General features: G+C 43.8%; 1 protein-coding gene across 2 annotated transcripts; it reads right to left on the bottom strand.

The window, feature by feature from the left end:
• Positions 1-3,165: 3,165 nt before the first annotated feature.
• On the bottom strand, positions 3,166-19,944 carry LPL (lipoprotein lipase). 2 transcript variants are annotated; one of them, XM_084503877.1, is made up of 10 exons: positions 19,643-19,944; positions 12,973-13,139; positions 12,646-12,825; positions 12,081-12,192; positions 10,371-10,604; positions 9,941-10,183; positions 8,709-8,829; positions 7,646-7,828; positions 6,364-6,468; positions 3,166-5,345 (listed from the first exon to the last, which is right to left on the bottom strand). In XM_084503877.1, exons 1-10 carry the CDS (start codon positions 19,713-19,715, stop codon positions 5,300-5,302), a joined length of 1,464 nt encoding a protein of 487 aa, XP_084360003.1. In that variant the 5' UTR covers positions 19,716-19,944; the 3' UTR covers positions 3,166-5,299. The 2 variants fall into 2 exon arrangements, with proteins under 2 accessions (XP_084360003.1, XP_084360004.1); XM_084503878.1 differs by having other exon boundaries at positions 12,973-13,136.
• Positions 19,945-24,564: the final 4,620 nt, after the last annotated feature.

Genomic DNA, 24,564 nt, shown 5'->3' with positions numbered 1-24,564 from the left:
ACAACATGCTATGGGAAGGAAGCAAGAGCCTCGCCAAAGCCTGAGGACCTGCCAGTAGTGACAAGGAAACCTTTCTTTTGAAGACTTTTTTTTTTAATGCTGCTTTTGAAAAAAGTCGTGGTTATTCTTAGCATTTTTTCAACCTGTTCTAGCATGGAAATCTGTTCTTACTGCTCCTAATTTCCATGAAGTGCTTCTGCATATGAAGAAGGCTGGCACAGGCAGTACTCTCTGTTAGGGAGTGTCCTTGTTTCACTATTTAGAAGATTCCAGGTTTAAAGCTAATTGTGGGTAAAAAAAGCCTTTGGTAGGTGGAGCAATGTGAGACATGTCCTCACTTCCTGGCGCTTTTGAGGACAGACACATGGCCAGCCAGGCTGCCTCACTACTCTCCAAGTGCTTCAACGTGGTGGGGTGATGAAGAGTAACAGAGACTCTCCAGAGCCATTGGCGAGAACCAAGTCTAACGATATCAGGCTACTTCCCATGGGAAGGCCCTACAATGAAGAACGTGGTGTTTATCTGACATGAATGGCTGGGAGATTACATCATTGGACATACACGGCACCCACATGCTCACACCTGCTACACCCAAAACGCGGCCCTGTTTAGCATCTGCTTTTCTGATGTGGATGCATTGTTCTGGCTGAGCTAGCTTCAAATGATTTAGGGAAGCATCCTGAGCATTGCTGAGCAGAGATAGCACCAAACACGGATGTAAAGTCATTGTTGAGTCAAGTCCTACGTGGGATGTTCTGCCAAATGGTTCCCTTCCCTTCCTCTTCTCATTTCCTTGTTCTCCTTCAGTTGCTAGAGAATGCTAATCCCTTTATTTGTGTAATTTGTAAACTGGTGACTTTCCAGACCCAGTATAAATGACGTCTGGCTAGAAGACTTTTCTAGAAAGGATCAGCAAGAGAAGCAGGTAATTTATTACCTGAACGATGACTTGGTGGCATTTCTATTGGTCCCCTTGGACGTGTGGATTACAATCGTGCAGTGGTAAAACTGACAGAGTATGGATAGCCCTGCATTGCTAACTGCCTTACTGTTAACAAGAAGGAAAATACTATTGCCTCTCTAATTCTTTCTTTTTATTGATTTTTTTTTTCAGTGTTTGTTTCTGACCAGCTCTAGAAGCAACACATTTGCAATGTTTTGCTCATCCAAAGCACCAAGCTTCTGACATTTTGTTCACAACACAGAAAAAAAGCAGACACACAACCATCTGAAGAGAGAAAAGCATTTTCCATAGTTAGTCACTACAGTTTGTGATGGGGAAAAAAAAATATACAGGATTTATACGGGTCTTCATGATTTCAAGGCTCATGGAAATCCTGGACCAACCACCCACTTTATAGATGCGGAAAGAGGAATAGTTTTCTCACTGCTTGATCAGTTGAGTGCTCTCTCATTTTTTATAGAGGAGTTCTTCTTGGACTTGATAGGATAAGCTGTTATTAAGGAAGCTTTTGCCCCCTGTAATCTATTTTTTAAAGTGTGTGCCCCCTGATGTGAAACCTGGTGTGAAGTTTCAGACACCTCTGAATAAGGAGGTGCCTCAGCAGGGGAGACACAGCAGCAATCTACCAAGATGCTAATTGAGTATGGAGACACCTACAGACAGCGCAATCATTTTTGTGTTCCCAAAACTCATCAAAATAAAATATTCAGGACTAAAATCTAGGCAGCAGATACCTGAGTCAGGGCTTCCTTGCCTCGCAGGTGCATTGGCTGAAATCCTTTTGTCCAGCCTTTCTTTCCAGCCAAGAATGACTCTTTGTGCCTGTTTGAAGCATTTACTGATGAGATGCATTGGATAGCCATGGGGATCCTGTCCTTCCCTATAACCCCGTCCAGAGGCCACACAGGCTGCCATGGGCAGGAATGATCCCAAGGACCATCATCTTTCCTGATGCAGGTGGGCATTGGAGAACAAAATGCAGGAGTTCAGGGGCCAGAGATGACTGCAGGCTTCCAGGGGTGTCCTGGGTTCTTGTACCTCCACCAAAAGCTATTTCCCTGCTTTACCTCTTAACATGTTGTGTGCAGTGAGGTTCTTGTGGCTTTAAAAGAATAATGTAATGTCATCACTGCAAATGATGCAGTACATTATATACATATAAAAATATGCAGGATGCTTTCAGATGTGGTCATAGGCCTTGTCTCATGAGAGTCCTTCCAGTCCCTCAACCCAGCCTCTGACACATGGAAAGCAGCAGTGCCCTTAAAGCACCTGCTGCTGGCATTTCCTTTCATTCCCTTATTGCAGTTTGGATTTCTCCTCACCTCTCTTCCCCTTCCCCATTCATTTCCTGATGGTACTTCTGTTTCCCCACTTCTCTTTCATCCCTCTTCCTCTGTTCATCCTCTGCATTTGTGCCCCATTCTTTTTTCATGTCATACTTTCTCTCTGATTGCACGAGGAGGAGCAAAACTCTGCTCCTGCCATAGAGCCATCTGAAACCAAAGTTAAAGCTTCTCTAAATACTCTCCCTCACACACATGTTGCTACAACTCTCCTTAATTCTAGTGCTCCCCTCCAAACAGCCTTGGTACAGCCTTGCTGTGCATCACAGGGCAAGTCTGTCTGCTGGAGCCCACACAAGTCAAATGTCTGAGCTCTGTCCTGAGCTCAGCTGTGCACATGAGTGCAGGCCAGTGATTTTTCACTGTTGCTCCCTTTAGAAAGTGGTGGTGAGGGTTAGGGATCAGTGTTTGCCTCCTGTAACCAAGTGGTCGGAAGTATAATTTGCAGAGAAAGTTTCTGTTTCGGTAGAGGAAAGTGCACAAGCACAGTTCTGCTGGAAGGAAAAATAAAAATTAAAAAAAAAAAAAAAAAGGAAATGAGACTTTCGAAGGATGGGCTGTTGTAAAAGGCCTTGAAACTTGGAAACCACAAATGGCAGCTGACTAGCTGCCTCACTTTTCACTTTTGATTGAGATACTCACAGGCAAATAGAGATTTAGTATCTGGATTTGTGATTTTCACATTTCCCAGAAGATCATAAAATGAAAACAAACAAAAAAAAAAAGATTACAACTTACATTTAAAATAATAAAAAATTCTTACCCCATCTTCTTATCTCAGAATCCAAGTAAAAGGCTGTGGACTTCACATAAGACATATACAGCAGATTGTTTCATCAAAATGAAACTAGTGACTTTGGCATCAGTTTGAGAGTTTTATTAAAACCATAGGTTTCCATTCTGTACAAAACTGAGGAGTTTTTTTTAAAAAAACTTATTAACCACACTGGAAATAATGCAGTGTAAGTGGTTTGTTGATAAAAATCTCTCTGAAAGCTATATACAGGATTAATACCACACAACTGTATAAATGTAAAGACTCTCAGCAACTTAAGCAATATATACAAACTACCTTTAAACACATAAATATGGTATTTACAGCTAATAAATAACATTCAAAGCTAAATCATGTGTCCCCACGTAAAAGAACCCCCACTATTTTGTATCCAAGTTCTGTATGTGTTTGAGTTAGATATTGGATTAAGAGCACACCTGTTTACACACATTTTATTTCCAGAGAACTTTAACTCTAAAGAGAAGATTGCAACAAAATGTGAAGTCTATAGGGAATATAGAATCGTATTTATTTTTAGAGGTCTCAAATGCTGTGGCTCAATACTCAGCCCCACCCTCAATGACTCATCCTATCTGTAGTGAGGAAACCAAATGTAAGCAATTTTGGAGTTATTAATATTCCAACATATTGCACTGTTCAAGACTTTTATCCCCATATATACTAGCAGCGATGGCTAGGAAAAAAAAAAAAAAAAAAAGAAACTGCACGTAAATGCATTTATGTTGGTTTTGCTTCAAAGATAGGATGGTCTTAGAGAATTACCACCTCCACACTTTGTCTTGCACATGTGGGAAAAGACTATGAAGACCAGCATCAATAGCTCACATTACACTTCTCCAAATGTTTACCTTGAAGCCCTTCTACCTCCCCAGTATTTTGTTTATCCTCTAGAAAGCTAAATGAAGGCTATTGAATTTTCCTCAAGCACTAGAAAAATTACACATTGCTTCAAGAAAGGGAAAGCAAAAAGCCTTCAATATATCTATTTTTGGCAACTCACAGCATGTCTAATTCAAGTGTTTCTCAGACCATTCATTTTTGTGCATCACAAAGTCAGGCTCTTTTTAAATGTCACAGCTCTTGCTCCCTGCTGAATTCCACCTCAAGGTGGAAAAGCAAGCAACTCCTAGTATCTGGCATCACATCACAGCCAAGCAACAAACGAAGGCTGTCACTGGAAGTCACAGTTCCAGTACAGGGAAGCAGGAGTATGCTGGTCACCTGTGGATTTAGTTGCACTGAAGACCAGATACAGCTGTCACACAGCTGCATGGATGACATTCAGCATCAAATAGCACTGAATCTCTTAGTTTTAGCATCAGGGATGCAAGCAAGTGGTAAAAAAGTCCATTTCCTGCGGTTTCTGGTAGCTCAGTTCCGTTGCCGTTCCTCACTCAGCACAGTGTTGGAGGTTTGATGGCTCCATTTTCAGGGGATGAAAGCACAAATGCAAAGCTGAATGTCTGCATAGGACACTGGTATTGCTGTCTTCTCCTACAACTGCTATTTATTCCAGGATATGCTGCATAGAAGTATATAGTTTAACAGATCATAAGTATTGCTAAGCAGCACTGGCATTTACCCCCAGTAAAGCACATTCATAACCACAAACTAGAAAATTCATCCCCATATTGAGTCAGTCCCTGACATCTTTCGGATACAGCTTTACACGCAGCAAAGGTATTTTTTCACATGGGAAGCCTACTTATTTGCTAAACACACTCCAGAAGACAATGAACTCTAGCCACTGAACTGTCTGAAAATTCAGATAGCCAAGCAAGGAGGAAATAAAAGTCCAGTTCCAGAAGACTCCAAAAAGAAGCCAGGTACAGGGCTCTGCTTCTTTTCAATAAATACTACAAAACTGCTATAGAGGAATTGATGTCGAGAAACTTTGTCACAAGGCACCATGATTAAGCAAAAATCACTTATTCCTTCCTAACACTCAAGCCTTTGGCAATTTGTTGCGGGGGTTTCTTTGTTTTAAACAACTATTTTATAATGTATCTTTATGGTTAGTAACTTTGTATGCTGAGACTTCCTTACAAGAAGACTCCTAAGTAGCTAGGAATAGCAGGCAAAAAAGCCAGTGGCAGATAAATATTTCTATATATTTTGTTCTGAACATCCAGTTCGTTGGGATGAACAGACTCTCCTCCTCCCCAGTGTGGAAAATCTTAATTCTTGTCACTTTTAAGCAGATTCATGTGCAGAATTTTCTTTAGAGGCTTTCTTGGCTCTGTGGGAAGAAAAAAAAAATACAGACAAGGTGAAGAGAAAGACATAAGACACTTGTTCAATTTTTGTCTTGTTTTGAGACTTATTATCCAAAAACAATACTTAACAGGAAAATAAGTTATGCAGTTGGGCTGTTCCTGGCTGCCACTGAATTTTACAGGTGTGTCAGACAAACATGCACACACACACACACACACAGTTCCCAAGGCCTCGCCAGGTCATTGCCCTGGAGTGAAGGTCATCACATGTGCCTTTTTATGCAGAAAAAAAAAAAAAGATCTAAGTCTACAAGTATCCCCACGAGACCTTTCACTGATAGCAACTGCACTAAAATAAATATAACCACTTCTCCAGCTCAAACTTTAGTGGATAAAGTCCAAATAAAATTGGCCCCACATTTAAAGTTTACTCTGGGTCAGAAAAGTTACTAATCAGAAAAAAAAAAAAAAAAAATACATTAAACACTCAGATGTAATCTTGATGCAAATTTGAGGTGCAAATCTCAGGAAGTCACTAATCCAGAGGAAAGCAGTGTGCCAGGGAGAGCACCTCCATGTGCCCGCCCTGTTTCCGTCTGTACCAGCCTCCAGACCCAGGTTCAGCCTTAAGGAAGGGCTCTGGACTGACTCAGCACAGGTGCTTGGATGTCCTTGCATTAAGGGTGAACGTAGAAATTCTTCGGATAGAGGAAAGCTCTTCTCTGTGTTAGTGCCCTCTAAAAACAGAGGGTTTGTTATATACCCTCCTTAACAGTATCATTTACACTTGACTGCTACCACAGTGTGAGAGGGACTTGTACTTGCTTTGCAGGTGTGGTAACAACCACACAAGGAGATGGTTAGCAGAGAACCAGCTCTGGGGCTTTTAAGCTACCAAAGCTACTACAAGCAAACCTCAAATTAGACTGAGTTGTGTTGCTTCTGCAATGTTTAGACTATCAGTGCAAAATCAACCAAATCTCAGTTTTATGAAACCCAATCATGTTTCCACAACCTTAAGACAATGGTGTTTGCTCTTACCCTCCCCTTTTCCTGTTGACAGGCTGCTCCAGGCATTTCACAAATATTGCTGCCTCTTCTCCTTTACCAAGACGTGAGGTGCCATCTCGAGAACAAAACACCACCCTGTGGAATAGATGTTGGACGCTTAGATGACTGAGCCAGACATCATCTTTTAACTGCAGGAACAGGATGCTGGGAAGCAGTGTTCATGCTCTGCCATGTGGGGCACTACTGCTGTACCAGCCTGGAAAAATCACTGGCAGAAAATTATTTAAAAATAAAAATAAATTCCGTAAGAAAAGAACCACTGTGTAAGAAAAACTGGTAAACTCAGGATGTATGGACCTCAGACTTTTGTTAGCCTTTTGCATAAAATCCTATTGTGGCTAAGAGAGCAGAGGCTCTACCTTGAAGTCTCTTGGATCTTTATTTACACTAGTCGTGTGACTTTTCCTTTAGGTTAATGATCTTGGAAGAAAGCCTTGCTCCCTTGAATATTTGCAAACAGAGTAGGTTGCCAATTCCAGCAAACCTGAGTGGTTGCTTTTCTATTTATCAGTACTTTCCCAACCCCTATATTTGCTCAGCTCTGATAACTGTTTTTTGATAAAGTGACTGCCTTGTTTATTTAAAGGAGGAACATACTATTCACAACACTGTACATAGGACGTGCACATTCTCTGTTCCCGACCCGTTTTCTGCTAACAGATCTCTTGTCTAATGAATCTAAATACTTCAAAAGATTCAAGGTAGAGCAAAACTGCTCAGATTAAGTGCTGTTTTAGCATTCATGTATTAGCAACATCTGCAGCATTCATGTGTTTCATTTCCCACCCACCATTAAGATACGTCCTACTTCCCAGAAAATCCAGCTTAACGAAGCAATCATTTCCTGTGAGAATGCATTTTTTTGAAAGGTTTCTGAAAATCTACTTCTAAGCAGGCTCTTTGCATGAAAACCCATGCATGTGTCCAGCAAGAGAAAGAAGAAATTGCAAATACAATCCGAGCTGCTCTTTGAGATCCTCTCTTGCATATTGTAACCAACCTGAGGCAAATGAGACAGTGGGATGCAAATGAATTCCGTGGGAGTGAAATTACAGATTGCTGATCCCAGTGGAGGCAAACAGCTGAATATGGCTGAAATAAATGCAGGTTTGGTGCTATTGGAGCTCTGACTATCAGCGTAGCACTCATTTACAACTGCTTTCCATGTGTTGTCCCACCCTGTGAGATGCCATGAGTAGGGTAACACTGGCAATTAAAACTAGGATACTTCATGACAATGAAAACAAGTTACTTTTTCTGAGTTTCGCCTGACTTCACTCTGACTCTCTGGATGCTGAATGTAAAAGGAGTCCACCAGTCTGACCAGCTGAAGAAGCTGTCTTTTTCCCACTGCAGCTTTAGCATAAGCAGGTCACCAATGTCCACTTCTGTGTAAATCAGGAAAGAGAAGGTCTTGTTTGAGGAGACTTCAGGCCTGCAGGAGAGAAAAAAAAAAAAAATCTATTGGGAATGTCTTAAGAGCCAAAAAGACTAATCTGTCTTTTTATGATTTTTAATGAACTGTGGAAAGATTAGAGGGATAGGGGCTTTCTAACTTAAAGGACAGAAAACTAAAGAAAGAAGGGGAAACAGAATCAAGATTTAATGTACTTCAAAGAGGGAGAAAGCAAACTGTCATCCATAGTTCTGATGGATAGAACAAGAGGGGAAAAAATTAACAAATAAAAAAACCCTTCTGTAGCAAGCTAGTAAAAAGCCTGGGAGAGATAGGTGTCTTCTCCATTGCTGGTGGCTCTCAGGGAGCTGTTAGACAAGCACCAGCCAGGAACAGTTTGTGTACAGCGTTTCCTTGGAGTAGGAAACACACCTTGGTGCTTCCAGCCTCATTCCCTTCCAGCCTATGTTAAGGGTGTGTAAGAAGAGATTTATGCTCCTTTCCAGAGCTTGGGAAACATGTCTCCCTCAGCTTCTATGCTGAGGCCGTCAGCCCCATCTGGCTGTTTACACCAGGTCACATTCAGGTTTGCCATGTTCAGCTGGAATATGGCAAAAAGGGTTTTGGGGGGGGAATGATGACACATTCACAACACAAAAATTCTTCTTAGTTGGGCCATAGGTCAGACCATTTCCATGTTTCAGATCTGATATGAAGAATGTCTTCTATACATCCTAGATCATTAGCTTTAGCAATGGATGAATGATGCATCCCCTTGATCAAGGACAAGAAAAAATTCTGAGACCCTGTAACACAGATTTCTGTAGCTGGAGTTAGAACCCCAAGTTTTTCAGCTGGGGCTTTAACAGATTTAGGCTAGACTCAACAGTGCATTGCAATTCTTTCTGTAGCTACTCACAATGTGAAAGCAATGTTCTCACTCTCATCTAAAGTGCCATACAGAGAGATCAGGAATGGCTGGTTGGTCTTGGTCATATTTGTCTTTCCAAAGAAATGGATCTTGACCTGGTAATGGAAGACTAGAAGAACACAAAAGAAAAGTCTGTTATTAAAAATCCCTCAAGCTCCAAAGAGACTGCTGGTGACAAATACTCAAAAAACCCTGCACAATTCCTAGGATGGAATACAACAGCATCACTAAACAGATGAGCTCTGTGGGTATCCAGGGAACTATTTTTGTGAGGAGGTAACAATTAGGATGCAAGGGTATCACAATTTCAAAAAAAAAAAATAATAATAAAAGGCTTTGCAGTCCTTTCTGACAACATAATAAGTACAGTATCTGTAGTATTGCCTTCAAACCTGTTTTAAGTGTGCATAACTTGCAACCCTCGACATGAGACAAGGATTGTGCCCTCCTCATACAGGACTGTTTATTTCAGTCCCCTAACACCAAAGATTAAGTGCCTAATGCCGACAAAACACTGTTCTTGCATCTGTTCTAACACTGCAGAAACATGCCCCCTGATTGCTAGTCCAACACACAATGCACACAGCAATCAATATACCATGTGGCACAGTCAAAAGTACGGAGGAAAAAAAAAAGAAGAAGAAAAAAATAAAATCCAACTTTACAATTATTTTCCTAGCTGAAAACTATCCAGTTCTTTCTGGCATTGTCCTTTTCAGACCTACCACTGTGGCAGTGGAAATCAAGAACTGCTGTGAGATTTTAACATGGGGTGTGGTGCTCCTGTGGCAAAAGCAGTATGAAAGGCACGAATCTGATGGCTTCACAACTTTAAGCAAGTTACTCATCAAGCTGAGCTCTGCTGATTATTTTCCCAGCAGCAGGAAAAATTCAACTAGTTGAAAAAAATACTTAAAAAATCTGAAGATTCAGTTGTTCCAGGTGGAGTTATTGTCTGGGCTGCACAGTAAGTACTCTTTTCATTTTGTCACTTCGGAGTTTATTTCGAAACACCCTCTTTTTTTGTATTCTACCCACCACACCATGAATAAAATTACATTGATGCTCTGACCCTGCACTGCAGCTTGTGGGCAACCCAAATGCATGCAGCCTTGCCTACAGGGTCACACAGCAATATCATCTGCAGTGTGTGCCCACCCCGATGCACAGCTGAGCAGAACACTACCAGCCTTGCTCACCAGTAAGCCAGCAAAACCTACCTTTGTAGGGCATCTGAGCACGGGTCTTCAGGTACATTTTGGTGTTTCTCTTTGTTCTCACTCTGTTGACCTTGTAACCCAAGTTGTTGCAGCGGTTCTTGCGGCAGCTGAGGCAGAGCCCCTTCTCAAAGGCCTCCTTCGTGTTGCAGCGGTAGGCCATGCTGGGCTTTTCTTCGTAGAGGAGGGAGTCGATGAAGAGGTGGATGGATCGTTCATGAGAGCATTTCACCAGCTGATCCACATCTTCAAAGAAAAAGACATATGAAATATGTTTACACACATACAAATTGATATAAAACCCACTAAGCCATAGCTGGGTTTTCAAGGGACAATATTAAAAGAACCTGAAGTACAAATTCCTGTATCCAGAACTCCACTTCAGATGATCTTCATTTGGATATGACACTGTTTATTTTCAGAGCATCCTCACCTGCAAGGCCTTTTTCAGCAATCAGACGCAGAGCTTCTCCCAAGTTGCAGCCCGGCTGGAAGCCTCCCCCGTTAGGGTAAATATCGATGTGTCCAACGGGTTTCTGAATCCCAATGCTGCGATCTGGAGAGCCGCGGGTGTAGGTGTGTAGGACATCCACAAAGTCAGCATCATCCGGGGAGAGGCGCGTGAGGGCATCAGCGTACTCAAAGGTGGGACCAGCAGGATCCAGCCCTTTATGGTGCAAACCACAAAGAATAACTGAGATTGTTGTCTGCCAAAACACTAACAGTGATGCACATGCCAAGCTCTGGTGCCACACTGGGCTGGAGTATTGCATATGGCATTACTACAGACATTAAAGTAGCATCATTTAAGTAACATTCATGCATGCAGGAGAAGCAAATACACCACTTTGACATGCTGACACTATCTGACAAATAAGGTGTATGTAAATGTATGTAAAGAAGCACAGATAACTTCCCCACAGCTGTAGTGTTTCCAGTGGATGGGAGAAACAAGTTGTAAATATTTTCTCAATGTTTCCCCTCTTGTCAAGGAACAGAAGAATTGTAAAAGTTCTATTTGAAGTGTTTGAAGTGTGGAAAATGTCTTGCTGCTAACTCTTTACTAGGGAAACAAGTGGAAACATAAATAAGAGCATTGCAGTCTGCATGCCTAAGGGGAGAAGGGTTATTACAGTAAACTGTCAAGCTGCAGCAACATTGACACCACAAACAGCCAGAATGATTCTGCCAGGGAGCAGGAACTCCTGTTCACAAAGCATGCACAAACAGCTCCAGGAGGAAGGGAGCCAGGCTGCAGGTTGAATGAGGCTCCCAAGCTCTCTCAGCACCAAAGATACCACAGATGAGTGATTTTCTTAGCCTCATTTGCTGATGTTGGCATTTCCTTTGTCATTGAGATCAGTGCTGGGGCAAAGCAGAGCTCAGCCCTCCAGGTGCTGGGCTGTAAACCAGACCAAATGGTCGTGCTACAGTGCACCACCTTGTCCAGCACACTATTCAGCCTCCTGGAAAATATCACCCTAAGCAGTCATCTAAGTATGCATAGGAGCAAATGTGTATTCCTTTCCTCTTCCCATAACTGTCCAAGTATTACTTTAAGCGTAGAAAATTACTTGAACCTGTTTTGATTTAATTTTTAGTAATGCACAGTGGATTTCTTCACTCCAGCCTCCCCTTGAACCCGTACAGACTTCTTGAATCCAAAGCATGCAATGGCAAAGAGCTCTCTCTGCAGGTACTACACCCATGGCAGGAGGATCCACCTCCCACTCCTCTTGGAAATGCTCCCAGCAGCTGCAAGGGATGTCCACCGAGATGGAGACAACTCCCTGCAGCTGTTGTGCTGCAAGAGATGCAGAGACCTTCCCCAGGCCATAGATTTGGCCATTTACAATCCCATTCCCCCTAACCAATCTCTTCAAGGCTGATAAATCCCTGCCTACTTACTCATCTCTTGTGCAGAAAAATACTGAGGCTTCTCACTCACCACCTTGATTGATTTTTTCTGAACCTTTTCCAGTTCTACTATATAAATACCAGAACCACTGATTTAATGTAGAATGAACACAGCCTAAATACAGCCAGCAAGCAACAATTATTCTGGTGATTCTCCAGAGGAAAGTAATATTTCAGTATGAAGGAGACAGGACTCTCCACTCTCTAAAACTACATGTTTTCTTACCAGTAATTCTGTTCACCTTCTTCTTGGTCAGGCTCCCAGCAATCCCAGCAGCGTGAGCACCCAGACTGTACCCCAGCAAGTGGACATTGTTGAGTGGGTAATTGAATTTCTCCTGGAGAAGAGAGCTTCATTTAAAATCTGATGTTAAGTGGGACGACAATCAGATGACACAAGGGAAATTATTTTATAAAAAGCAGAATTTGTTTGAGCTATGAATAACAGAAAAAAAAATAAAAAAAATCCCAAATGTAATCAGTATAACCTTGCTCCATAGAAGCTTGCTTCAGTTAATTGAGTTTTTTGCTTAATGCAAAAACCAAAGTAGAGGGAAATAAAGGATTAGGGACAGAACACATTTTGTGTACCATAGATTTTCAGCCATCTTCTGCCCCAGTTTCTGGATCCCCTAAATAAATTCCAAAGGCAAGGCAGACTTCCAACTAGTTGCTAAAATGTGGCTGCTGTATAATATATAGGAACCCGTCTTTCATAGCTTATCTTTCACAGAGCCTTCAGAAATACCCTGTGGACCCAGGAGATTAAATATGTGAGATATGTGACTTACCTCCATCCAGTCAATAAACATAGCGACATCCTTTCCCACCAGCTTAGTGTATGCAGCAGACACTGGGTAGTGCTGCTGAGCTCGAACTAGCCAGTCCACCACAATGACGTTTGAATCAGGTTCCCTCTTGTACAGAGCATCGACCAGCTTTGGGACCCAACTTTCATACATGCCTGTCACCTGTTTCATTGTGGTTTAAAAAAAAAAAAAAAAAAAAAAAAAAAAGGTTTTAATATCATCTGTAGCACAAAGATCCCTCAGCTGAAGCATTTAGCCCTATCCATCATGAGTGCAACCAAAGGGGACATGCCACCCTTCTCATCTTACCGTCCATCCATGGATGACCACAAAGGTTTTACTGGTGTGGTTGAAGTTGCACTGTGCCAGGCTGTCCACCTGCCCAGGAACCAGGTAGCAGACATCCTCATCGGGCTCTGCAGGCGTCCGTAAGGAAAACTTGCTCTCAATTCCCTCAAAATTCATCTCAGCTTCTGCTATGCAAGATCACAGAAAACAGAGCTGCCTTTTAGCAGTATTAGGGCAAACAGTTCAGAAGTTATCAGTTATGATGTTGGAGAGAGGTCAAGAACAGACAAGAAATGGAGCGCACTTTTCATTTCCCTCAGTGAGTATGGGAGAGGGAAACCAAAGGTTCATGAAACCCCCTCCATGATACTGCTAAAACAGTGAGAATCTGACTATCTGTCAGGCAGGTATGAGCCACTTTTAGGAGTCATGGTACATGCAGAAAAGCAAATTCCTATAATACTACATATTTTGGAGGTACATCTTCCACTTCATCATAAACATGTTACTTGTTTATCAAGGCTCTTCTTAGGACACAGTAACCACAGTCCATTCAAAATATGAGCCGTAAAGTCCAAGTTTTATAAGAATGTGGGCATTTTATTTTTTACCACCAGAGAAAAACAGTAGGTGAAAATATCAGATACCCACTAAGTAAACCAAGCCAGCAAAGCAGCAGCCTGCATTTTGAAGGCAGTATTTTTTTTTTCCACATCATCTAATAAACAACATTTGAGAAAAAAAGTCTTCCTCTGCCTGAAGTTATTTTGAACCCATTTGAAGGAAGAAAAATAAATAGATAAATCATGTACTGGTAGTCAGAAAGCATGTGATGGCCTGGAAGGATCACATCTCAGAACTCCCTCCAGCTTCTAGATTCAAAACATAAGTTTTCCTTTTGTTCCTGTCACGGCAGAGAAGCTACTTTAATCTTCATGTCCACTTCTTCCTTTGTCTAGGAGGAAACTTAAATGCCTCATCCTCCTAGGTCTGATTCAACACTTAAACACCTCTATATCCAACAGATCCTGTAATTAACCATGGACCTAAACGCCAATGCTTTCCTGAAACCAGGTCGTATTTTGTCAACTTGCTTTTAGCAAATATTGACTGCCTGTTTTCCAAGCGCAGCTGAACTCAGGCCAACTCCATCCTGCTCAGTGCTGTGTTTCCTGGCATCGTGAGCACCAAGCTTTCACAGACTCCTACACACACATTAATAAATGGCTCCAAGCCACCACAGGGAACGCACAGGGCTGCAGTCAGGTCCTCATGCTAGGCACAACAGTTATGCAGCACCCTTCTTTTGCCCCCTGCGTAAGTCTTCTATACCTGGCGTATATATATATACATATATATATATGTCTCCATAAAGTCGTGCTGCATTATATAGAAGCAAAAATCATTCACTGTTTCTAAAATTTGTTTTTCTGGTCTCCCCATTCAAGCCTCATCCTTGGCTGTACTTGACCTTGGCTGCACTTGCCTGGCCAGCTAATCCAGGCTAATTACACTGCAAGCCCCCTTCCTGTCCCCTTCCCCATCAAGAACAGGTGTTTTTCCTGTGCATCCTTCCCCAAACAAGCAGAAGGATTCACATAACACTGAATATAAAACTTTATCTGCTGAAAATGAACAAAAGCTACCAAACTAACCAAATGCAAGTTTTCTCAGAAGTTACCCCCTCTAGTATTTCTTGCACATTCAAAACTTCTCACATTCTCACAACCAAGAGAGTGCAAAACCCCTCTCTGAAACAAACCTTTAATCTCATTCTTTTTATTTTTAGCCAGAAAAAGAAGATACCTAAAATCTGACTGGTTAAATATCAACTATAACTTCTCACTCAGCAGTGAATCAGTAAAACTTGGAAAGAACCAAGAACAGCTTTCAAGTCTAGGGCACACAATGCAAGGACTTTCAATTATGTGTATTCTTGTTCCACACAGGAAGGCGAACAAGAATAGTCCACCTGCTCACTAGTTAATAGTGCTTCCTTTCATATTTAGAAATCATTTCCCTTCTGAATCAAACCTATCTGATAATCAACCAAAATCTAAATTAAATTGAAATCCTGCCTTCTGTTGTGTTCTCAATTACAAACACATGCTAGAATTTGCACTTACTGTGACTCTTTTGGAAATAAGCTTTTCAGAAACCAAATTTGCAGTCCCACATGTACCTCACTCCTGAGGAGAGTTTACAGTACAGGGGCATCTGCCAGTGGAGAGGTAAAAAAAGCTTGACAAATATTAGTGTTTCAGCCACAAAATCTCTGGGTGGCATTTAGGGTATAAGAGCCACATCACCCCCAGCAAAGCACCAGCTGCAAAACCCATGGGTTAGGGAAATAGCAGAAGGCCACTCTGCTCATTAAGCTATGTTGTGTGAGGTATTAGAGTCAGAAATTATCATTAGCATCCTTCATGCTCAAAAAAAAAACTTCTTGGTGTCTAATGTCCACACGCGTTCATTTCCCAGGAGCAAGATACCCTCTGCATGAGGGAAGTGTGTGTGTGGTGGCATTTGTTGCTGACTGCTTAATGACATGCTAATCAGAAGCTATCCTCAAGAGCTGCCTGAGTTTGGCTTTGCAAATTCTGTCTGGGTCACAGCACAAGATCAATTTGTACCTCGTCTTGTGCTCCACACATGTTGCAGCACCACCTCGTCTCTCACCTTCTGCACACTAAATTTCAGAAAAAAATACTGGGGTATATAACAGCATATATAAAAACTAATTTCACATACTGACCTCAATACATAACATGATTTAGAACTGCAGCTACTGAGCAGGTTGCTTCAGAAAGCAAGTTTTTGCCACTTTGACTTTTGTACATCAAAGTATCTTTGTCTCATTAAAATTGAAAAAAAAAAAAAAGTGACTGAGAACTAAACCTTGTTATACATATACTTGTCACAGACCTTTTCCTCATATGTGTAAAGTGAGAAGTCTCCTTGAATCATGTTCGATCTGAGCTGGTCAGACATTGTGACAGTGGGTTTCATTCCTACAGTCTGACACGATGCCAGAGAAATGCAAAGAAGGTCAATGCGCACACAATACCTGCAAGTTAATGGTGTGTTTCAACTTGGGTTAGTCAAACCAGGGCAAACCCAGAAATGGGGAGCCTTCAGCATGTTTCTGGAAGGTGGATAGGAATTTAACTGAAGTTGCCACAAGCTTTATATAATGTAGATGGATATAAATCAGATAAAGAAGTTTATGTGCACCCTGCAACATTGAAGTAGTTTTTGGGATAAGACTGCAATTATATTTCTAAATAAGACCTTGAAGATAAACAGGTCTGAAGGTTTAAACTTGTAGAAAAAAAAAAAAAAATCCATGTTTTTGCTAAAAATCACACTTTCCCAGGTTTAGGGAAGCAGAGGTATAAAGGCATGTTCTCTGTGTTGCAAGAACTTCCAGGTACCCCATGGTAAATATAAGTCCCCATTACAAAATAAAGCTGCATAGGTCACCTTCTTAAACTGTAAGCACACGGCAGTGCCCGGAAAGGGATATTTACCTATTTAGAGAACTGGAAAAGGGAGTAGAATTAAGCCATCAATTTCAGACTGGAGCTGTCTCTTCTCACAGCCTACAGGCTGCACTGCCAAACTCCATTTTATCATGTTCCACAAAATTTCTGCTGCCTTTCTGAAACTTTCACTAATATAGTCTCAGTTTTCATCTCCTGAAAAAGCTGCCATGTGCACCAAGGTATAGAGGATATCCTAGAACTTGGATAAAGTGCAGAAAAATGCCTAGTAACTAGAAAGAGTCAGTAATTTCATTTTCCTCTTTAAACCTCGTTACACTGACTTGGATTTGCAATTTGTGAAATTCCATTCAGTCCATTACTGCTAACAATTTTGAAAGCATCACACTGACTTTAAGCATTCTGACTCAATATAAATGCACAGTTACACACTAATCAAGAGAATTCATCCTCAAATTTCCTTCGTGAGAAGCCTAGAGAAGCCTACAGCAACCTGTCAACTGTTTTGGATGAAGGAAAGTACCAGTGGTCAGCTGGGTGGAAAACGTGAGTTTGAAGATATATCAGCATCTGGAATGTGAATCATAAAATAAACTGCCAGCATCAGATGCAGGATGCAAAATACGGTAACAATACACGTGCAAGAATCAGTGCTTCTGAACTACAGTTTAAACAGGAATCTTTGGTAAACAACAGTTTCCTGGTGTTATGTACACAGAAGTGGGAATACTACTAGCTGGGTGCAAAGATCACTAGAAGTTGTACTGCTAGCCTGAGTAAACTTAAGTCCACGCACACACACAGAGGCAAACATCTGCACACAACATCAAACATTTACACAACCTGCTGGAGTTAACTGGAACAACTCATCCTCCACCTGATTACCAGCATCAGGCTATGGCACCCATCAGTAACACTGAGTCCCTAAAAGCGCTCTGAAGCACACTGACGGTCAGCTGTGCTACTTCACCAAGTATGATTGTTTAATTGTAGCTACACTATAAACTGAAAGCAGACTACTGCGTGTTGCAATCTGACAAAACCTACCCCGTAAATCAGGTTACTGTTTAACTTTGCTGTGAAAGAAATTCCATCTCCCATTCTGTGAGTTTCCTCATGGCAGAGCCCTGAGGTTAAGTCCTCCCTCACTTCTCAATGAGAAGAGCAACACCTCTGAAGCCCAGCTTGGCCAGAGAGCAGATGCTGAGCATGGCCCTGTCCTGCTCAAGCCCTGCAGCTGGCAGGGTGAGGGCACACCAAGGTTCCCACGCTGTGCACATGGGTGCTCGCCCCTCTCCGAGGCACTCCCTGTCAAAGAGGTGCTTAGTCAGCTGCAGCTGGCAGGCCTGTAACTCAATCCAGCAGCAGAGATCTTGCCATCCATTAGTCCCTCTGCAATCAGCCCAAGACAATAAAATGCAATCACCGCCAAACTTTACAGTAATGCGAAGGAAAGGGTGCATGAGAAAGCCACACCATGCAAGTGCTTCCTGCACAGAAGAGGTCCCAGCAGACTTTCTTAGGAATGCCAGTGCCCATGCTATTCTACAGCACATCTGGGATGCCCAGCAGCCTCCCCAGAAAGGCATTGTTCCTGGAAAGGCCATACCACAGTTGCTCTGGCAGGTCTGTCCCAAACACAGCCACAGCAAACATCAGCAGGTCACATCACACAGTGGTGTAAATCTGGTGTAACCCCTGACTCTGGATTTACACTGGTAAAAATAGAGATCAGCATGCATTCCTAGTAGTGTATTATCTTTTCCTGGAACACCAATGTTATCTTCACCTACAATATCTTTTTCTATGTTGTTTATTAAATACTCAGGATTCCCGGAGGGATGGATCATGTATTTTCCATGGCTCCAAAACATCTGTGGTGTGGAAGAAATAGTGCAAGGCTCAAGACTTGGATAATTTTAGGATGATCGCACAACCTGTTTACATATAACCTGTTCCTATGGAGAAATAATGCAATCAGTAAGTCTAAGGCAAATCAATTCCTAGAAGGATGAAAGCTCTCTCTGGGCAGATAGTTATTTTACTGTATGAAATTTGGGTACTGTGATGGAAACTGCTTTTGATTGTCTGTGATGGCACAAAATTGGATTCGAAATGAGAATACATTCCTCTGGCTGTGCTCTAGCATCCCATGCTCTTAGTTTTGAATGCTTCCCTCCAGCTTCCTTACACACAAAGGAAACAACAAAGGCATCTGCAGTAGGGAAAAAAAAAATAAAAAATAAATAAAAAATAAAAAAATAAAGTGTCATTATACATTTTAGCTTCACCTAGCAGCTGCAGGAGATTCATCAACATTTTCTTGTAAGGATATAGACTTTTAAAGGATACGCTAAACTCTCACGCAATGTCTGAAAAGTAATGCCATGACAGGGCACCACTAAAAAGTTTAGAGTAGTGGTCTATTAAAACCAGTCTCTTTGCTTGTCAAAGCTGCGATCATGTTGTGGCTGAAACAGGAGCACTAGGGAACATTGAGCAGTCAACACGCGCACGTGTCCTACTTTCCCTACCCTGGAGAGTGCCCACGCACAAATGTAAGTACAATAGGTGTGGTGTAAGTACAATTCTGTGTGTATATATAGACACTGTGGGGGTACACTCCTCTGTTAACATTTTTCCTAATAGATTCTGTTACATTAACTTCAGCCCAAATGCGTTATTTTGACAGTGATGAAATTTTGCCTTGCCTTAGGTGAAATGGACCAAGACCTGCATCCAGCTGGGATGCAGGACTCCCACGGGACAGGTGAATGCCCTCAGAACAGAGGGTCCTGTTCCTGCACGGAGCTAAGGACCCTACCATGATGCTACGGCAGTGCCAACCTGCCTCCAGAAAGGGATTCTTAGGAGACACCTCGCTCCTGGGGGAAAAAACACAAGCACATCCCAAACCTCCGCAGGCCATGCCATCCCTGAGCTGAGACCCTGCTGAGCTCCGGGCAAGGGAACCGTATCCAGATCTGTCCCAGGAGGACGCAAGTCCTCCAGCAGCCCTCTCCAGCCCCATTTCCCCCCGTGCAGCAGCAATGCCCCCCGCAGCCCCCTCCCCATGGCAGCGGGCATGCCCCGCGGCTTCCCCACCCCGCCCCGTCCACGGTCCGGGCTCGGTCCAAGGCTCACCCGCCCCGTGCCCCCTCCCCATGTCGGGACCGGTCGGGACTTACCGTGGTCATCGCCGACAGCCGTGGCCCATGGCAGGCAGAGGCAGAGCGCGGCCAGCAGCGCCTTCCTCCCCATCTCTCCTCTCTGCGTGCGCGCTGCCGCGGCGGAAAAGTTTCTTGCGGCGGGGGAGCAAAACAAAAACAACCGGACGAATAGGAAGAAGAGTTAAGTTTGGGGGTTTAAAAAAAAAAATGAAAATAAAAAAAAAAAAAAAAAAAGAAAGAAAAAAAACTAAAAGGACGAAGTGTTGATGGGTCACTTGGGGAGACGCCCGCAGCACCCGCAGGCACAACCGCCCCCCTCTGCCGGCGCCGCTCCCTCCCGGCCCCTTATGTCCCCGCCAATATGCAAATATGCAAATGAGGCCCCACGCCCATTGGCGCACGCCGCGGGGCGGGGCCGATGCTGCCGGCCGGGGACGGGCGGCGGGGGGGCAGAGCCGCTCCCGCGGGGCCCCGCGACCCCCGCTGCCCCGGCACGGCTCGGCACGGCACGGTACAGCTCGGTACAGCTCGGTACAGCACGGCCCTGCACGGCCCCCCCTGCCCCAGCTCCGTCCCCTCCCCGAGGTCCCGCTCCGTTGTGCCGGCACCACCGGGATGCCCTCGGTTTTCCCTGCCTCCCCCGCCCCGGCTCCCCTTTCCAAAGGGAATGAGATTTTCCTTCCTATCCATGCTTCTGCACCGAGAACCAACTCAACCGCTAAGTGCGTCTTCGGATCAGTGGCTGCAAGGCACCTTTTGCCTTTCCCTTGAAAAACCTCTGCCAAAACCTTGTTTTGCCAGCGCTCCAGGGGATGCAAGCTTGGAGCGTAAATTAATTTGCTGGAGATTGCACCCGTACTCTGGAGAAATGCAAAGTTGCCTTTTTGAGCTTTTCATCTCTCTCTGCCCTGCTCTCAGCAATGGGGTTCGCAAGCAGCTAGGTTGTCGTTGCCAGCCACGGGGTGAAAGATCAGTTATGTAAGGACATGTAACAGAAATACTAAATCAATAACAAGACCTGTTTTTATTTTGCAGCATATTGTCAAAGGCCCAGCCTCATAAAGGTCTTCTGTCGCTTACAGGGAATGAGGACTCCCTGTTTTTTGTGATGCGAAGCAAATGTGATTCATTTTGAGAGCATCAGATTCTTCTCAGACCAGGCACCTTAGCAATATAATATACTAAAATGGACTAAAATATACCTGGTTCATATTAGCAAGGCTATTCAATAAGAGGTCGCTCAAGTGTAGCAGAACTGGGTCACCTTTGCAGACGTAGGTTTCATAAAAAGACCAATAAGATCTAAATATGAGAGCACATCTTCCCCAGGACACAACTTGAAGTTCCTTAACTCCCAGCCTCTATTTATATCCAAAAGGCATCTCAGAAGAATCTAACGAGGGTGCAACTGGTTGTGCTGGGTCTTTCTTTCCAGTTGAGACAATCGGGGCAGGGGGGTCAGCGAGGTGAAGAAGTGCATGAGTTGGTGGGAGTCAGAGGCAAGGCACGGGAGGTGGGAAGGCTGAGGGTAAGGAGACAGAAAGGAAGATGAAAGGATGGAGGATGGAAGTGGTGTGAGCAGGGAAAAACATGGCTTGCACTCACTGCAGCTTGCTCTTGATAAGTATCAAGCATATCCTCTGACCAGTGTTTGAGACCCTCTCATCAAAACAATAGCAAGAATTTTCTCATGTCTTTTTTTTTTTTTTTTCAAGTGTGGACTAAACAATATGTTTTCTCTTGATCTAATTTAGTTGAACCTCAATAGTGTAATTTCCCCCTCTACAAATCAACCTGATTCCCTCTCTGCAAATCAACCTGACTCCCTCTAGGTGCAGACATCCTTCCTAGAAAATTCCAGTCCCTGTAGCCAACATTTGACAAACTAAAAGAACAAACAATTTAAATTAATAACAGGGACAGTCAGGCTACCTTTCTCACAGGTGGTGCTACTGACCCAGTCAGAGCACAAGAGGGCATGAAGGGTGTCTCTCTCCTGTTTTGCACAGCTACGTCCATGGCTACTGCAGCAAAAAACTTATGTTAGAATACAACTGTGGGAAGAAAACTAACGCAATTTTAGCATCTGGTGGGATCAGGTACAAAAGAGCAGTCACAATGCCTGGCAGGCTAGCCCTGGGCAGACTGCTGGCCCCACTAACCTCTGCTAATCCACAGGCTGTAATCAGAATTTCAGCTCATTCCCAGCACAGAGCATGGAACCTATGAGCAGCAAGGGCTGGCAGTGGATTTGAAGTCTATTTGGAATAAGATCTACTTTGTTACACTGAAAATGCTCGTTTGCATAATTTTGGGTTCCTTCTCATGCCCGTGTAGCACTTGAAGGCATAATCTGAGAGAGTTGTGCAAAGTCTCCACCAAAAAAAAAAAAAAAAAAAAAAAAGGAAAAAATTGCAAACAAAGCACTAAAAGAAAACTTCCATGTGATCAAAGAGAAGTTGTGGGGCAAGGCGGGGAAGGACGGGCCAAGTAATTCTGTTTTCTCAGATCTTGAACAAGTAGTTGCCTCAATCTGTGTATACCCAGCTGCAAAATAGTCTGAAATACGTGGCCCTTCATGAAGGCAGAATGTGTCCCTGACCACTAAGCAATGTGCAGTTGCACTACTCTGTCACAGCACATCTTCCAGTACTTAAAATTGCTATTCCCCTTGCAGGTAATCGTGATCAGGCTGCGAAGAAGCTTCACGGCATCAACTCAACATGCTTCAGCGCAGTCATTAACTGGATTAAAGTTTTGCTTCCTCTGTAAAATACATAATCCTATAGGGGAAAGCAAAACTCCATCTGCGAAACTGAGCCTGATTTAATGTAGTCAGGGGTTCCAAAATGGGTGGAAGGTAACAGAGTGAGAGCTAAAACACATTATTTCCAACAGGGAAGGGTGGGGAGTCTGGAGGAATGGAGACAGGGGTTGCGTAACTGGGCTGCTACTTGCACCCACAGACCATGTGCAAGGTTAAAGTCAAAGCAAGCCCATGAGTGTCCCCAGCACAACGTGGGCAGCGCTGGTCTATGTGATGCAGCTGTGTTAAACCCTGAGCAGATTCATTGGCCTCACACAATGGCAGGCAAGAGGAAGTCAACCCCAAAGTTTTATTTCCACTGCAATACTCCATAGGGAGCTTGAAACACAGCACAGAAATGTGTTTGTGTATGTGTAAGAGAGAAAGAGAGAGAGAGCTAATGCTGTAACTTTGAAAATTCCTGTGCTGCCTTAATTCTCCTCATACAGGATGTTAGGACAAGAGGTCTCCCACCAAAAAATGTATTCCTAGATATAAGAAAAAAAAAATAATAATAAAAAAAAATCTGCTTTTCTCCTGGCTAGAAGATGCAAATAAGCAAGAGGTCTTTGTTTTCACCCTATGAATATTTAAGTTTTTGATTAAAGAGAAAAGGGGAAATTAAATTTAAAAAGTCAGAGTGAGCTTCCATGTGATTTCTCCTCTAGTAAATACAAACAAGCAAACAAAAAGAATACTTTTCTCCTATGTTAAGTTTATTCAAAGGTTGAAAAAGAGGTATTTTTGAAAACTGCCTAGCAGCACGGACAGCCTGGTGACAGGCAAGCATGTGCTGCAGGTGGGAACGAAGTGGAAGCCTGCACGTTGTGGCTCTCCCAAACCCCCTAAGTGTGCAGCAGTGGGAAAGGTGATGGCAGGAACCACAGGAGTGTCTGCTGGCAATGCAGTTCTGGTAGCTGGAAGAGCTCAGCTGTAGGCACAGAGCTACGGGGAGCTGTGCAGTGTTTGCAGCTCTGGCTGCTCTGGCTGCAAAGGATGGGGCACCTGTTCCTCCTGCGGCTCTCTGTCTGCGGCTCTCTGTGGGGAGGCTCCTTCAGTCTCCAGAGCTGCACATGCGACAGGAGAAGGGATTCCTGCCTGTGTGAGACACTCTTTAGTAGCCTTCACTTGTTTATCCTCTCTGCTACTGTGGTACAGCTTGCTGCTCCATTCCCAGGTTGCCTTATCTTGCAGACAAGGTCCTCGCTCACTGATTAGCGCAAGGATCCGTTCCTCTCCATCCCGCTCTCATTTTTGGAGCCAAATGCAGGCTGCCCACCCCCTCGCACGAAGAGGTGTGGGCTCCAGCAAGACGCCACGCTCTGCCACAGAGCTGCGGGCCTGGCTGCGGGGTAAGCTTGCGCTGCGATTTTCTCAACTGTGCTTTAATTAATTACCACGCTGCCGGCGCTGCCTGCCAAAGTCAGCTTGCTGTCTCGCCAGACACATCTTTCAAAACGCAATGCCAGGGGGGAGACATTCCTGCAGCCCTTTTGGGGTGGCGGACAGGGGAGTGTAGGCCAGCTCCCCACTCATTGGCCATGGGGCTGGTGTGCTGAACACGTGCAGGCCCCCTCGCTGCCCCTCACGTGGCTCCCGAGCCCTGCCTGCAGTAGGTTAAAGATGACGTTGTCTGAAACTTTTGCAAGGTTACGAAAATGTGCAAGGGCAGGGGGGAGAAGGAGAGGGAAGAGCTCTTGTCTGGGGGTAGTGCTCAGTCCCAGTGGTGCTTGGGTGCCCGTAGGGACATGAGTAAGCCCCCAGGTCTTGCCAGCAAGGTGCCTGTTGTTCCTCTCACACTATTTCCTAAACCAGTCTCTTTAACCATGGGAACAGAGCCCTCTTGCTCATGTCCCAGCACAGCAGTCTGCATCCCTGGCTCACCACAGGGAGAGTGAGTAGGATGAGAGGGAATGCATGGCGTGGCCAGTGGGGGGAAATGCATGTGTCAGTCTCAAGAAGTGTAGCAGGGAAGATAAGCCACTTCTCTGGCCTCTGGGCTCCCCAGCAAGGGAGAGGATAATTGCACACTTTCTGCTCTTCCTTTAGTTTGCTCTGCAACGCTGACAGATGGTGTGTGGTGCAGCCAAGGCTGGATTCCAGCTTGTATCTCCTTCGGTCACTTGCAACTTAC

This window comes from Aythya ferina, assembly GCF_964211825.1.
Source record: "Aythya ferina genome assembly, chromosome: Z".
In the NCBI taxonomy this organism is placed as follows: domain Eukaryota; kingdom Metazoa; phylum Chordata; class Aves; order Anseriformes; family Anatidae; genus Aythya; species Aythya ferina.
Note: the sequence above shows the minus strand (reverse complement) of the source record. Positions and strands in the feature narration are given on the sequence as shown.